General features: G+C 41.4%; 1 protein-coding gene across 6 annotated transcripts in view; it reads left to right on the top strand.

Annotated features, from left to right (window-relative positions):
• The first annotated feature begins 1973 nt into the window (after nucleotides 1-1973).
• Nucleotides 1974-15564, top strand: part of ECI2 (enoyl-CoA delta isomerase 2) — a 30253-nt gene continuing 16662 nt past the window's right edge. Inside the window, exons 1-2 of one of the 6 annotated variants that reach the window (XM_027451623.3) lie at nucleotides 1996-2120; nucleotides 6845-6981. Coding sequence is in view for 4 of the 6 variants with exons in the window: in XM_005010711.6 (XP_005010768.3) it covers nucleotides 8655-8764 (110 nt within the window). In the remaining 2 variants the exon portion in view is untranslated. Of the gene's footprint in view, nucleotides 2121-6844; nucleotides 6982-7158; nucleotides 7191-8639; nucleotides 8765-11602; nucleotides 11849-15564 lie in introns of those variants that run through there. The other 5 variants (XM_027451624.3, XM_038174864.2, XM_005010716.6 and 2 more) reach the window with 5 other exon arrangements.

The raw sequence follows: 15564 nt of genomic DNA, 5'->3' as shown, positions 1-15564 counted from the left end.
TGTGACTTTATTACAAAGGCAAATCTATTTAAACACACACATATTCAATAGAATGAAAATAATAAAAATAAAAACTAAGATGTTTATCTCTGATATTTAACAGCAAAAGCTTTCTGCAAGTAAGTAGTATTGGGTGAGAAGAAACCTTCCAAATAAAGTGCAGCTGCTGTGCTTTCTATTTGCCTGCACGGAGGCACTGGAATACATATCACAAGAGACAATTAAATGAGTGAACTGAGGCTAATGGGTCTCTTTTGCTACTGTTAGTTATCTCTAACTTAGCAAATATATAAAAGTCTCTTACACTTTTAACGGGGTAATAATTTAGAAGCAAGAGACTTCAGAAAAAATATGATTTTTTTTTCTCATGTAGCTTCTAGACAGAAGAATAAAATGTGAAGCTGCACTATTTTAACTAAAGAAAAGAGTATTCAAATTTATACCAGGATAAAAGTGCAGCTAGGAAAAACCCTTCTTCTTACCATTAACAATACAATACTAGAGAAGGCACTGTCATTAGGGACTTGTTTGTCAAATAATAAATCTGATGCAACTTACCAAATGAGTTCTCTAGGGAGTCCTTTCTAGCTTCATTACATAAGTGCTAACAATACTATTACAGTAAACTTTGAACTGAAGTTCATTATATTACATTTCCATAACGATTTTTCTGGCCTTTTCAAACTACAAGATCAAAAATGTCATAGAAATAGAAAAGTGTTATTATTTGACAAAGCAAATGCTGGTATTTTAGAGTCAAATTCTTATTTTTCTTATTCACAGAAAGCCTCATTCCTATATCTTTGAGCAAAAAAATTAACCCATAGTTTTGGTTTTATGAATTCAAAACCCTTTCTCTGTCAAATGAGGTACACACTTAAAAACCATGATTTTTTTTCTTGATTATGGCTAAGTAAGGATTTAGGATCGATAGCATGTACCATACCACCTTCTGGAGGATGCTTTCAATGTCTTCTGCAAACATGAATTAATTTTACCTTACAGTCCTGGGTAGCAGACAGTTGCCGAATGGTTACGTATGCTTTTGGAAAACTGTAATCAAACACTTAAGAAATGAGAACCCCACAGTTAATTAATGGTTTTCAAATGTTCATTTTTGAGGAAAAACTCAAACTCTTAAATGCATTTACTCTGGGGGAGAAAAAAATAGCAAGACTAAAGGATGATTTCAATGGATGTGTTATGAAAGGAGATTGACAGAGCTGTCTCCAAATTGGGAAGATCTTTCCAGCACCTGACAGAACACAGAAACATCTTTCACTGAGCAGATACATTATTGAGGAAACGTTAAATGTACTGTCAGGAGCTGAGGCTGAAAGAACAAAACCTTGACAATAAATACTTATGTCTCTTGCCTTGAGGTTAGTCAGGGTGACATTAGCATTTATCCCACCTTTGCACCACACCAGCTATTCCTGAGGCACTGGGGTTAGATTAGGCCACACAAGTGTTACAAGGTGATTTTTCAGGCTGATTTGAGCCCATGACTTTTGCCTGTTGAGTAATTCTGCTTTCACATTCATAATTTTTCATAAACTGCTCCTGTGATTTGCATTGCAGCATTAGGAGTGAGATGGCTGACAGGACACGCACCAGTTACCACACGGCTCAGCTTCGGTCTCTTAGCACATCACTTTTTCACCACAGCCTGGCGGTTTGTTTTGTGTTTATTTGTTTTGTGTTTATTTGTTTGGTTGTATGTTTGCTTTTACCAAAAGTGCGTTTTTTACAGCTACTGCAGGCATCGCTTCAGAGTGCCGCAGAACGCTAAAAGGCTCTGGGGGCTCGGCGGGGCACCACCTCCTCCCACAGGACTACCAGCCCCAGCCGGGGACCGGCTCGATTCGTTTTTTATGGCGTCGAGACACCTCTCAACCCCCTCCCTTCACCTTTCTCCCTTCTCATCCCATCTCCCTGACGGCCACCCCTCCGCGCTGGAGGCGGTGCCGTGCGTGGGCAGGGCGGGAGCTGGTAAGGCGGTGCTGGCCGCCATTTGCCCGCAGTTGCCGGCTCCTCCCGCCCGCCCGCCCACATGTCATGGCGGCCCCGGCCCTGACCTTCCTCCGGCGGCTGTGCTGGCGGTCTCTCTGCGAAGCGAGGTGAGCCCCCGCCGCTCCTTCCCCCGCCTTTCCTCCAAAGTGTGCTGTAGATAGGCTTGCAGAACAATACTGCTGTTCGTCTGCTGTGACAAAAAAAAAAGACTACTTACCGGTGTTGCTTGTGTACTGAATAGTACCACCGCGTTAAAAATAAGTAGAGGGACAGCCTTGGACTTGACTTCCTTGACCCATATCTGTGCAAAAATCTCTTGGGAAGTTCCTTTAGTCTTCCTTTGGACAGATATCAGATGTGACTAGGAAGAGTGAAAGCAGGGTTAAAGTTTGTGCTGCTTTGATCATTTCTTTTATTGGTATGCCTGGCAGATGATCTGGAAGTTACTGAGATCTTATATTCTTAGACACGCTTATGCTGTGAAAGGCTTTGCTGAATATTCACATTAAAATCTGTCTGTAGTTCTTGCAGATTTCCCCCCTTTTTTAAAATAAAGCACTGTTTTAACACCAAATGATGGTACTGTTGCAGTTGCGGCAGCTTGTCAGAAGGAGTGCAGTTCAGCTGTTTGTAACCTTTGACACAATTCATCAGCATTACAAAATGCAGTTCCTGGTAATAAAACAGTGATTAGCATGCTTACAGAGCACCACAGCTCCAGTAGTGGGACGGGGTCCAAACTCACCTTTGCTGGATCTTGCAAGAAGATGGAGAAGTGGTTAAAACACTTGCTTGTGATGTGTTTTCTTCGGTCACAAATAATCAGAGCACACCTAGGTCTTTCCCAGCAATGTTTATTATGATATTCCTAACTTAGAGCTTATGCAGAAGTCAATTGGATTTCTAGTTTTTAATCCATCCTGCCTGTTTCTAGAATTCTGTCTCTGTGTTCAGACTGGCCATGAAGCTCTCAGAAATGAGGCAAACTTATCCTTTGAATTTCTTGACATAGGAGATGCTGCAGCTGGAAATTGTGGGGGAAGTTATTCACCATTTCAGTGGCTGATTTTTCTTTGCCCTTTTTCATATATATATATGTATAATTAATAGCTTTCCTTCTGAGAAACTGTGTATGTATCAAAATACAAAAGTTAACTTTTGCTGTATTTTTTTTTTACTGTTACCTCCTTTACTCACCCCAGTGCCTGTTTGTTTTTTTTGTTGTTGCAGATGTCAAATGTGCAAACGCTAAACTCAAAAACAGCACTGCATCTTCTTACTATATTGAAAAACCTTGAATCAACTTAAGAAATACTTCATTAAAACTGTTGTTAAAGTTCCACTGTACATCTAGTGCTCTGAACAGTGATCTTAATTTGTCTGCTTCCGCTTTGTCCTTTAAAAAGTTCCCTCTTGTCCATTTCAGTGGCATCTTTCAGGTGTGTTAGTTGAAAACCAGAACAATAAATATTGCAAGTACTGAGCAGCTGTGCCTTGGCGGCCTTGCTTTCGGAAAAGAAAGGAGCCACGCAGCGAGGAAGTGCAGAGACTCTGGTGCAGGCGGTGCCACTGAGCAATGCTTGTGTAAGCCCCCTACAAGGTGGGTGGCAGAGACTCTCACCACAACTCCAGAAGAAGTCTTTGTTGGTTTAGTTATTCATGTAAACACCTTAAAACCTGCACATAATTGGATGTGACTTGATTCTAAGTGTCCTTCTAAAAGATTTTGGACTATTTCCCAGCAAATAGGTTATCACAGTGCCAGACAGGCTGTGGAACTATTTTTCTCAGGATTATTTAGTTTGGCTATGCAGGAGCCCTGGTAACCTCATCTCATCTTGAAGCTATCTGTGCTCTGAGGTCATCTCAGGAGTATGTGGCTTTCTGAGGCCAGAAGACGGTGGTGCTCCTCTAGTGGGCCGACCTCCTTTATGGTCAGGGCTGAGCCTGAGGCTCTGGGCCTCGCTAGGAAAATCCTGAGGGAAAAGTTTGGAGAAAGATATGTGAGGGGTAAAAAGGGTGTATCGAGACACTGTGGTTGGGTTTGTGTACAGCTGGTGCTCCTCTCCATAGGGTTTGTGGTCCCTGTGTGTGTGTGTGTGTACATACAGACCCACAGGTGCAGGTTGCAGGTAGGTCCATGGGCCTGTCCATAGGAGAAATGACCCCCACACCACACCCATATTGCTCAGTGTGTAAGGTATCGATGGTGCTGGCCTGATGTGGGAGGTAGAAGAGGGTTGGAGTAAGTGCAAGGACCCCTAGGGAAGGGCCCCTCAGTCCTTCGCCCTTTGCTTGCTCAGGACTATTTAGGAGCCCTTTCAGATAGGATATCTCTGTCATTAACAACACTTCCCTCACTTTGATGTATGGGCTGCAAAACCATTGTAAACCAGTTGGCTTTGGGGGAAGAGATCTTACTGCTCTCCCCAGTGGGGAGCTGGGGATTGGCCTCTTCTCGCAGATAACTAGCGATAGGACTAGAGGAAATGGCCTGAAGTTGCACCAGGGGAGATTTAGGTTAGAAATTAGGAGACATTTCTTCTCAGGCATTGGAGTGGGTTACCCAGGGAGGTGGTGGAGACACCATCGCTGAGGGTCGTTAAGGAAAAGTTGGATGTGGTGTTTAGGGACCCGATTTAGTGGGTGACGTTGGTGGTAGGGGGATGGTTGGACCAGATGATCTTGAAGGGCTTTTCCAACCTTAATGATTCTATGTCTCTGTGTAGGTTTCTGGGCTGGGAAGCTCAGGTGCACTTTCACCAACAGCAGAGGATTTTTGTCTGAAAAATTCAATGATGATTTTGGTGCAAGTGTACGTGCTTCATGTAGTTAGGTTTTAGGAATAAGATGAGGCCAGATAAGTAAAACTGCTTTTGAATTTTCATGTCAGAGTCCTCACATACTGTGAACTGCCACTTTTAGAATCTGTAGACAGTCTGGAGGATACATTTAACAGATAAGGTTTAAATACAAAACTGAGATCTAGACGCCCCTATGAAACTGCTGCCGATACGTGGAAGTCTGAACTCTGAGTGTCTCCCATCATTGCTTAAAAGCTTGGTGAAGTTCTTCATCTTCCATTGCCTGCCATTTCCTCAGTTCTGGGCAGTCTCATCTCTCACCTGCCAAGGTCAGGTATTTGGTCCCATTAAGCTGTGCTGCTTAATGAACTTGAGTAGTTCTCTCTTTGCCTTGTGTGTACATGGTTAACACACAAGATGAGATGTTTCTTTCATCGTAAGTCCAGGGAGATCGCTTTCCTTTAAAAAGGCGGGTACTTCTGGGTTAGGTGTTTGAACCCAGTGGAAGTGGAATACCTTCATTTGATGCATTTCTCTTTAAGAGTCTTTGCCCTCATTTTTCTGTCTCCTGTGGCAAATGTTCAACCACCAAAGAAACTGCCAGTTAGGCTGGTGGTAAGACATCTGAAACTGTATTGTAATATGCAGAATAATGAACGATTCTGTGTTTTTTATTAAAAACGAGCACAATTGTGTGTCCGACTAATTAAGGCTCCCTGCTGAGAACACTCCAGCTTAGCACAGCTTTTCAAATACTGACATAATGTTGCCTGCTGTGTGCCTTTATTACTTATCTCTTTTACTTGTTTCCAAATAAAGTGTCACATGCAGTAGTATGCATTGCGGCAGCTGTGCATCTCTGGTGTTAGTTGGCCTGCATGAAGCAGAACTTGGCTTGACTTGTAAGTAGACAATTGACACTTTCATTTTACTGAAAATGGTTAAATGGGAAATCCCACTGTTAAATTGCTGTATATGAATAAGAATCGCAAACAAAGTTAATTTGTAGAATTTTGTCTTCCTATTAAAAATGGCTTAATAAATACCCAGTTAAAGAGAAGTATGCATTTGGTGTGTTAAGTATACTGGGTAAGAGAGTTCAGAAGTAAGAGACCGAAGTAATGTGATCCTAACAGTAGGTTAAATACCAGCAATGCACTGTTTGCTGCAACATATAAATTCAACTTTTATAATGCGTGTTTTCATGAGTGGAATGCTTTTACTTGTTTTTACCTAGTTATCCTTTTACCTAGGCATCTCAGTTATGAATGAGTGCATCTTGACCAGGAAACTAGTCGTTTATGCAGTCTGGCCATTGAATTGTGATATTTTTCTCCCCAAAGCTTTGTGAGAAATTCTTTGAAGTATGTACGTGAACATCTTAAGATACAGGGAGAAACAAAGAGAATGCAAATTGTGCAAGCGACATGACTTCACTTTCATTAAAAAAAAAAAAAAAATCAACTCTCTAGGCATTTTTTTTTTCTACAGACAAATAATGTTAATATAGCTGAGTTGTTACAGTGAGAGAGAGGGAAAGAAATTCTAAATTGTAAAACAAAAATGTGGACTACTAGATTTTTTTTAGGCTAGTATTTGAAGTAGTAAGATTCTGTGTGTGAAATAATGTCATATAATTAAATATTAATAATGATTTAATGCTTTTGGTAATACAGAAAAAAGGTGCAGTATGTCACAAACACCAGATGGGCATACTGGAAGAATTATATCAAAGACATTTACAGCCTTGCCATGCCAGTGAATCTAGGAGACCCTTTTTACAATCCTTTAGCAATTCTATAAAAACAAGGCATATCCTTGGAGCACTGGGAGAGGAACAGTCATACAAATATAAGGACAAAATGCAAGATTTTTTCTTAAATTCTTATTTCTTTATTCTAACAAGGGCATTTTTCATTGTTCCAGATGCAGAGTTGTGTGTTCCGTAGGCAAGATCTCCCATTTGCCCACTTCTTGTCCTTCTCCATCACGATGTGTAATTGTTCCAATTTGAATCTGTCTAACAGGGGAAGCTGACACAGACGCGCTCAGAACATGAGGCTGCACACATCCAACAGGCTTCACATCCAGCTGTTTAAGATTGGAGGCCCCACAACTCGCTGTGTGAGACAGGCTGTATCTGCAGTCACTGCTGGGTAGACTGGTAGGAGCAGAACATTTGTTGTTGGGAAACCTGCATCTGTGCTAGCCTTGTTTTGAGGGTTTACTTCATGCTAGTTGTATTACAATCCTAGCCCTGAGTGCCTGTTAGCAGCTGGAGGACATCTGGGATCATTTAATCTGGAAGCAATCTGTCGTGTATGCGTGAGACAGCCCTGCAACAGAAACCAGGGGAATGGCATTGGAAACAAGGTAGAGATTTACTCCGAGAAGAGCCTTCTGATCCAAACTAAGACGGCAATGTAGACACACCCCAACAACATGCCCTGTTCCTTGGTATGGTTCTCTCAGCAGTTTTAGAGGAGGTTAGGGTCTATCAGAGACTGAGCTTTCTACAAACTACTTTCATTTCTCAGCAATACTGAAGAGCCTTTTTCAAAGGAGTGCAATTAAGCTCTAGTGTTTCAAATAATGTGGATTGAAAAACAGTTAACTCACCCTTAAGCTGCTGGCTTTTTCTTGCTTATGTGGCCTTATTGATCTCTGCAGATGCCTGGAATACTTTATCCTTCCAGTAAATCCGCCTTTACTACAATATCTGCTCTTCGGCTTGGGAGGCAGCAGTCTAAGGGCTAGAGTTCACTTCCATCTTGGCTCTTGAACAGTGTCCCAAATCTCTCCACTGTTTCCCAGCATCATCTTCTGACCCAGCATCTGCAGGCTTACAGCCCACCCGCACGGCAGGAGCGCAACACAGTACTCACAGTCCCAGCACAATAGCAACGTCCATGTGCAGTCTCTGCAGCCTTCTTCTACTTCTGGCTGGGAACGAGCTGAACCTGCCTTCTGGATTGCTTGTCCTTTACTTGATAGCACAGTTGTGTTCTTTGATCGTGATATCAATGTCCTTTTGATATATTTATGGCAAAGCAGGATATTAAAACCCTTGAAAGCTGTCCATTCACCAGTGACTTAGGTGCCATCTCTTCATTTTTTCTCCCTGCAGTCCTCATGGCTGTTTTCTGCCCTCCTTCCTATCGTGTTAACTAAGCCAGGCAGACTTAAAGTTCTGGGAAGAGGTCCAGGGGCTTTGTCTTTACCCTGGGACTGCATGTGCTGTGAGGAAACTTCTCCAGTGAGGAGGCTGGAGAGCTAATTTGGGGCTAACTGCAGGTGCCAGCACTCCCAGCGCACTTCCAAGCCTCACCTTTTGGAAAACCCATTTGAAGCATGTTACCATCCAGGAGGTGACCTGTCAGTGTGGTGCCATCTCTTGTTCTGTCCCATTTCGGTCTCCCAGGTTTGGCCCCAGGGAGCTCAGAGGCAGGCTGCCTTGTGTCGCTGTAGTGGCAGTGTCTCGTCCTGTCTGCCAGGCCTACTCAGAGCTGTAGTTGGATACAGCCACACACAGTTTGAGAGCTTTGTTCGGATCATATCGCCTCTTCCCTTCCCACTCTCTTTCTTGCTGGCAGACACTGTCTCTGTGTGGCAGCAGCTGCTGTCACTTGCTTCCCTACTGCCCTCTCTCACTCCCTGGTGCAGCCTCTCCACTCATATGAGGAGAACTGGAATTTTGTGCTGTTGCCCTCAGCAATATATCACAATATATCCTTAAAACCCCAGTTTGCTAACGTGCCTTAGTCTTCTTTGGATCTGTTGCAGAATTCTCTGTTACTGGCAGTAGAAATTGCTTTTGTGCCTGCAACTTTTGACCCCATGTTTGGCCTCACCTGCAGTTGTCCAGAAAAGAACCGCAACAAACTTGGGTCTACTAACTGCGTGGAACCGAGCCGGATACAAGAGTTCACAGTTGATATCAAGCCAAGGTGTCTGGAAGTTGGTCTGTTTATTTCTAACTAAATCTCTGGAACATTGCAAATAGTAAGGAATGAAAAATACGTGAATGTTGGGAATTCAGGCTTCTTAGTGCAAAAGACGTTGTTCTATCTGGGCTCAATATGCAGACTTAATTCACTGTAATGAGCCTTGTTTGCAGCTACCCCTCCATTTACAATAACGCCAAAGTAAAACCCAGATGTTTCACTGTTAGAGTAAATAAATACACGTGGAAGATTGAACTGGTTATGTCACTCTATTCTCTTTTCCACTTTATTACTGTATTCCCTATATGAGTATTTGTTTTTTTTTCCCCTTTTCCTGACTGTTCTATTACAAACAAATGAACAAAATGTAAATGATGATCAATGTGAAGTAATCCGCCCAAATATCAAATATATTGATATTCACTTCAGATCAGATATTTCTTCATTATTCCGATGTAGTAAATGATGGAGCCTTTCTGTTGTGACTCGCACACTGATTACAGTGAACATTGTTCAGGTTCTCTGGAAGTTCATTATAATAAAATTTAGACTGTAATCAGTAAACTTCAGCAAGATCTGTGAGCTGAGATTTTAAAGGTCTTGTTAAGCCATCCTTTATTTCACAAAGGAACAGAAATCATTGCCAAGTAATTCGGTATTATATGCTCCACCAGAAAGAGGAAAGAAAAACTCTTGGAGTGGGTTCTGGAAGGCTTCTTTTTTCCATCAAAATTCAGGCTTTAAGTCACTGAGTAAGTAGTGCTATTTGTTTAGCTTTGGGGATGTCTGGCGGTGATTAACATGTAAAAGCAAAGTGAAACAACTTGATAATATGCCAGCATCCTGGTTAGTAAAATACCCTGGCGGTAGTTTTTTCTCTCTGAAAGCAATGATATCAAAGAAAAAATAATTCTTACAATAATCAGAATAGTATTTAATCAGTTTATGGTTTTAATATGACCAGTCATAGTAGTTTGCAACAGTGGAAAGGAGATCATAAGTGTTATTACAGAATGAATAACTTTATCACTTTGTTCATAAGGTACTGACTTCCATAAAAACGTACAAAAAGTGTAACAATACTAGACAGCAGTAAATTCAGTAGATAGATGGATTGCGCTTGTGCTGAAATCCAAAGAACATGTGTAAAGTTTAGTCATGTTGTTATTTTCTTATATATATATATATATATATATATATATATAAAACTATGTCTAACTGATAACATGGCGTACTCCATGTAGAAATTTCTGTGATCCAGTCAATGGCTAAAGTTTCTTCTAATCAGAGATTAAATAGAAATTATCACCATGTTGGTTTAGAAACAAACACAGCTTTGCCCTTGATGCTGTCTGACTGTATAGTTCATGTGTAGTTCATGGTAGCTTTTTGATGGTGGTAGTGCAACGCTGGATTTAAAATCAATCAAGCAAACAACCTCCAACCCCTCCAGCCACTGCCAAAAACAAAACAAACACAAACAAAACCAAACACACATTTCTCTTTTCTGAATATGGTTGTGTCCTTTTAAACTGCTCACAAAAGTGATGTCTGTTGGCATCTGACTTGCCAGACGGAAAGCATTTTTCTCTTCTCTTTTTTGCCCCCAATTTTTTTTCTCACTTTTCCACTTTCTCCTCTCCCCCTCCTCTTTTTCCTGCAATGATCTTATTCCAGTGCAGAAAACACAGTGAGGCTGGAGAAGGAAATTCTGCAGTTGTCCCTTTGTCAGCCTCATGGCTGCTGTGCTCTCCATTAGCTCCATCTCTTGTACTAAGGACGGGACGCAGTGCTCCAGGTATGGCCTCACCAGCGTTGAGCAGAGGAGATTCAGTTCTTCATTGGGATTAAAAAAGATTTCTTGAAGATTAGGTTCACTGTGCATTATTGAAATGGAAATGAATACATTCAAAAACATTTTTATTTTAAATATGGTGCCGTTCTATACAATGATAAATATTACTTGTAAGAGGCTTCCTGCTTCAACACATCAGTATACCAACCCTGTTCCTGAAACAGAAGAATCTTTTGGGTGTTTTTTGTGTTGTTTTTCTTAACTGTCAGTAAGATGTCTGATGAAACACACCTTTGTTGTCAGCCTCTTTCCCAGACCTACAGTTTTCCTCAATCCCCATAAGGATAGCACAAGCCGACATGACCCGGCACGTTGCATCCCCACTGGTAGCTGCCAGGAGGACACCTGTAAGTTTGTCTAGTTTTGAGCTCCAGAAATAGTGCCAGAACCAAAAGCAGTGTACTACCTTGTGTTGTAATATGTTTGGTTTTAAATTATCTGCAAGAATCCTGGATTTGTCCAGCATAAGCTGTTGACAAATCCTGCTTTGTTACTGTCACGTAGCTTGTTCAGTATTGCTTGTGTCTGTCCTTATTGTACCTAGGTGTCAGGGATTCACGTGGGAAAGTAAGCTTCAGACAAACAGCTTGTCTTCATACAGTGGTTCAGTGGAGCTAGCAGTAGTGTTGGTGGATTTTCTAATGCAGGGGAGGCTTCAGTAGCTGGCTGTGTCCTTGTCAGAAACCTAGCTGCCTTGGCCAAAAAGTATTAACACCAATGAGCACGCTTTCTTGCTTTCCATGCAGTCAGCAAGATTCATCCCCAGAAGCCAAATAAAAAATATCTTTTTCCTCTCTCCATTAGCAGCAAAATTGAGTGTTTGTTTTGTGAGAGGGTCACCTTGGATGTACAAAGAACATGTTGAATTTGTTGGTCTCCATATTCCGCGATAAACTTTGATACTCACCGAATGTCACACAGATGGGTATCTCAGCTTTGTATTTTTCTGCTAACATCCATGTTTATGACTTCCAAATGTGTTTCAGAGGACATCTGTCTGAAAATCTTCCTGCTGGGAGAGATGTTTTACGTGGACTGAGGATGTACAGGAAATCCTCTGGTGTTTGTCAGCCACCACGTTCAGTTAACGTAAAGTCTGCTGGAGAGAAAAAGAGCTCTTACAGAGATTTCAGGAGATGATCCCAGCTTCCCTCCCAGCAGCTGCGATGAGAGAATATTAACTGTGCCTGTACAGAGCGCAAAGAACAGCCCATTTCAGGCCTCAGTGAATGGTAATCTAGATCTTTGATTCTCAGCTATTCTTTAAGATTGAAAAAAATCCTATCGAGTGCAGCTGAGCCACTTACACTCAACAACAGTGATTCAGCACTTCAATTTGCCAGCAGACACATCATTATCTTCTAGCTTTTGTATGTCAAAATAGTGTAGGAGGGTAAAATATTAAAAGCTGATAAGGATTTGTACACCAAACTTGTGTTTAGAACATTTCAATAGTTGTTCTAATGTAAAGGAGGAAATAATTTGACTTCCATTTCTTTCTGTTTATTAAAACAACAGCGAGTGAATTGATTGTAGAGTATTTGCACTGATCTTTCCTGATAACTAGATACACTGGAAATACCAGAGCATTAGAAGTTTTATTATAATCTGATAGTAATGCATTTTACTAATTCCACATTAGCCACAGTGTAATAACGGAGGATTGCCAAGGACTGTGATGGCAGAACAGGGCGAGTAGGGGGGTTTTCAATGAGTTTTAGGAAAACTGAACTTGAGTTCTGTCTACTGAGTCATCAACACCTTTGTATTATCACGATGGCTAACAAAATGTATTTCACCAAGTAAATCAAATGTATTGATTTTGTGAGAGGTTTTTTTTTTGGTGGTGATAAGACTTTTTAGGCTACTGGGTTTTGGTCCAAAAGGTGATGAGTTTGTTCTGATATGTCTCTGCAGGAGCCTGGTCAGCTGCACCTTGCTTCTTGCTGCAGGAAGAAACAGAACAGCTCTGCCTGCTGACCTGCTGCAACCCACTAACTTCAAGTGCTGCAAACTTGCTGTCAGGGTGCATTCTAGTAGGTGTAAGCAGTGCAGGGCTGAACCAGCAACTCAGTTAACTGCATTTCCTTCTTTTATAGTTGCTAGATGCTGGAAAATGTCCCAGTTACTGAGATTTGAGTAGGCAATGTTGTTTGAGGCAGTCTCTGTTTCTCCACCTTCAGAGTGGAGGCTGAATTCCATGGGGCTGCGCTCTGAATTGTTTTCTGTTTCAATACAGAGGCTCCTGAAAGAGATGAATACACATGAGGGGAAGTGGAAGTTTTTACACAAGTTAGCTGTGGAAGCAGGGGAAGGCTCTTTCAAGATGTCAGAAGTTGTGAAGGAAGGTGTTTAAGTGTCAGATTTGATTATTCCATGTTTCCCAGTATTAGAGAAGAAACTTGGAAGGGCAAGACTAAAACTAAGAGCTGAAGTTATGTGATTATGTTAATATAAACATGGTCAAGCTGAGGTTTCTTTAGTATGATGTTGTAATACCTACCACAGAACTCCTACCTGTAGGAAAGAGCTCGTACAACTTGATGCCACTTCCTACCTAAAGCCTGATAGGATACTGTAGCGGAGTCAGTGCTCCTTTGATAGACACTTGTGAGGTTTATAAATATAGAAACAAATTGCACAGGGAATAAAAATTAAAAAAAAAAATAAATCTGGAGTATATAACAAGAAGTAGTGTGTGTAGAAACCTGTAGCAGGGTGAGATAAAGAAAAAGAGGATTGCTTTGCTTCTACGCCCGGAAGAACCTCCGTCCAGGGTTTCTGTGTGTATCAGCCATCCACATGCAACGCTCCCGCTTCCAGCAGCAGAGGAGGAGGAGTGATTGCCCCAGCCATGTCACAACCTTTTCTGGTTTAGCACTGTCAGGTGCCACTTCTCCCAGTGAGAGAGGACTTGGAAGACGGAAAAATATGTCAGAAATTTGAGATTCCCCCTGTCCGCCTTTGGCTATATGGGGAAAGCCCTTTTATTGCTGTGTAAGCACTTGGGCTATGCTCAAATTTATCAGTCTTTAATGTTACATTAACATGTGGGTAAATATCTGTTTGGTTTCAATAGTATACAACGAACAGCATGATGAATGGCGATGTGGGCAACCTCCAGATTAAAATCCGTAAAGATTTTTCTGTTAACAGCATAGACATTAGCTTCCTCTTGCTTAGCAAAATAAAGTGAAATGCAGTTCATTTTTTTTTGCATGCAGAAAATACTGCAAGCGAATGTGGGAAATAGTGTTACTTTCCTAGTTACCAAGAAAGGTACAAAAGAGTGGCTCTGCTGGTCCTTTGCTTCTTGGTTATCAACCTTTGTTTTTGCTTTTCTGAACCTTTTCTTCAGAGATGCTGAAATGAAATCTTGGGGTGGAGGGGTGCACGTCAAGAATGAGAGCAGTCAGTGTCTCAGGCTGAATTTCTTTTCCCCCATGGGCCACTGATTTTCTCAGATCTAAGTTTAAATACTGGTTTCTGTTCCCTTCATGAACCTCACTTCTAACAGCTGCTGCAGTTCTTTCCAACTGCAGCCTTTCCCACCAGCTCTGCTCTTGCTTCCCTTCATGTAAATGAACTAATGTTGGACCAGATTGTTTTGTATCCTTGCTTCGTTTTTTTGTTGGTGGTTTTGTTTGTTTATCTGGAAAAACAAGACCCACACAACTCTATCTGTAGTGCCAGCAGCAGCAGAGGTATTTTGTTTCAACAGTATTTTGTTTCGTTTCCTCTCTGCCTGGGAAGGACACTGGTAGAAATATTGCCATTTTCTGATGGGGTAACACTAGGTGTGGGTGAAATGGCAAGAGGTGGGCGCTGTGCTGCGTGGTAAATGTGTGGAAAGGGTGTTGCAAAGGATTGCAGCACATTGTGATAACAATCATGACAAAGAAGAGATGTCATATATATTATCTGAAGTACTACACATAATATAGGGGGGAGAGCCATATTTTACATTAAACATATGTTCTAGGATTCATCCCAGTGACAGCGTAATGTACCACTTACTGCTGTCTGATAACACGTCATATTATTTTTCTTCTTGCTCTCCCTAAAGCTAGTTACAGTAATGTGAAATGAACATTTTCTAGTTCTGTCAGGAGTTTAAAATCCATGAGATTCTAGCACCACCCGCTGCTTATAATCCTAATAGGATTTTTAACTGCTTTTGCCTGTGCTTTATTTCCCCAGGAGCTACTACCATTTAAAAGAAAACCTTTGTTAAGGAAAGGCAAGGTGGAGTTCAGGTATATCGTATATCCATTCATTTGTTGTGCTGAGCATATCTGATGTTTCCTGTGCAAAAAGGTCTTCGAGCTTCTATTTTTAGTGTTCTAATAAGTAAACTGCTGAGTTCCTTTAAAAGTTAGGAAACAAGTGGGCAGTGTTTTACAAGAAGTTGGCATTTTTAACTCTGAAGCCCTTATACAAGTAACAAAACTATACTGAAATGAGAGGCTCTTTCTTTAACAGGCTTTGCAGTCTTGGCTAATCACTTAAACAGTGAGGAAATGACTTTCAGTATAATTGAAGTATAAGGTCTTAATTAAGAGCTCGTGTCCAAATGTTTGTTAGGGTAAGGGACACTTGCATGAAAAATACAGAGAACAGCATGAATGGCAGGACTGTGAGATACAAACAAGCAGATATTCGAGTCAAGGAAATTAGTTTGCTGTGATTGTCAGCCTGGATGTTGCAGGTTCAGGCAGTGTTACTCAGGATTTATTTATTTTTTCAGAATATACAGTTTGCGAAGTATCAATTGAATCATCTTGCAGGAGCACGGAGGCGTTTGTAGTGGACTGTGTGGCTGCTCTGCTAAGTTGTGAGTCCTCGTTTCTCTCTCTCTGGCCCTCTCCACCTGCCTTGAGTTGTTTCAGCAAAGTTTTGTACCGTTTGAGTGAGGCCACTAAAAGGAGTCACGGATTTGCTCGCTGAG

The sequence above is a fragment of the Anas platyrhynchos genome, chromosome 2, assembly GCF_047663525.1.
Source record: "Anas platyrhynchos isolate ZD024472 breed Pekin duck chromosome 2, IASCAAS_PekinDuck_T2T, whole genome shotgun sequence".
In the NCBI taxonomy this organism is placed as follows: Eukaryota; Metazoa; Chordata; class Aves; order Anseriformes; family Anatidae; genus Anas; species Anas platyrhynchos.
The sequence above is the reverse complement of the archived record's forward strand: the minus strand, read 5'-3'. Positions and strand labels throughout refer to the sequence as shown.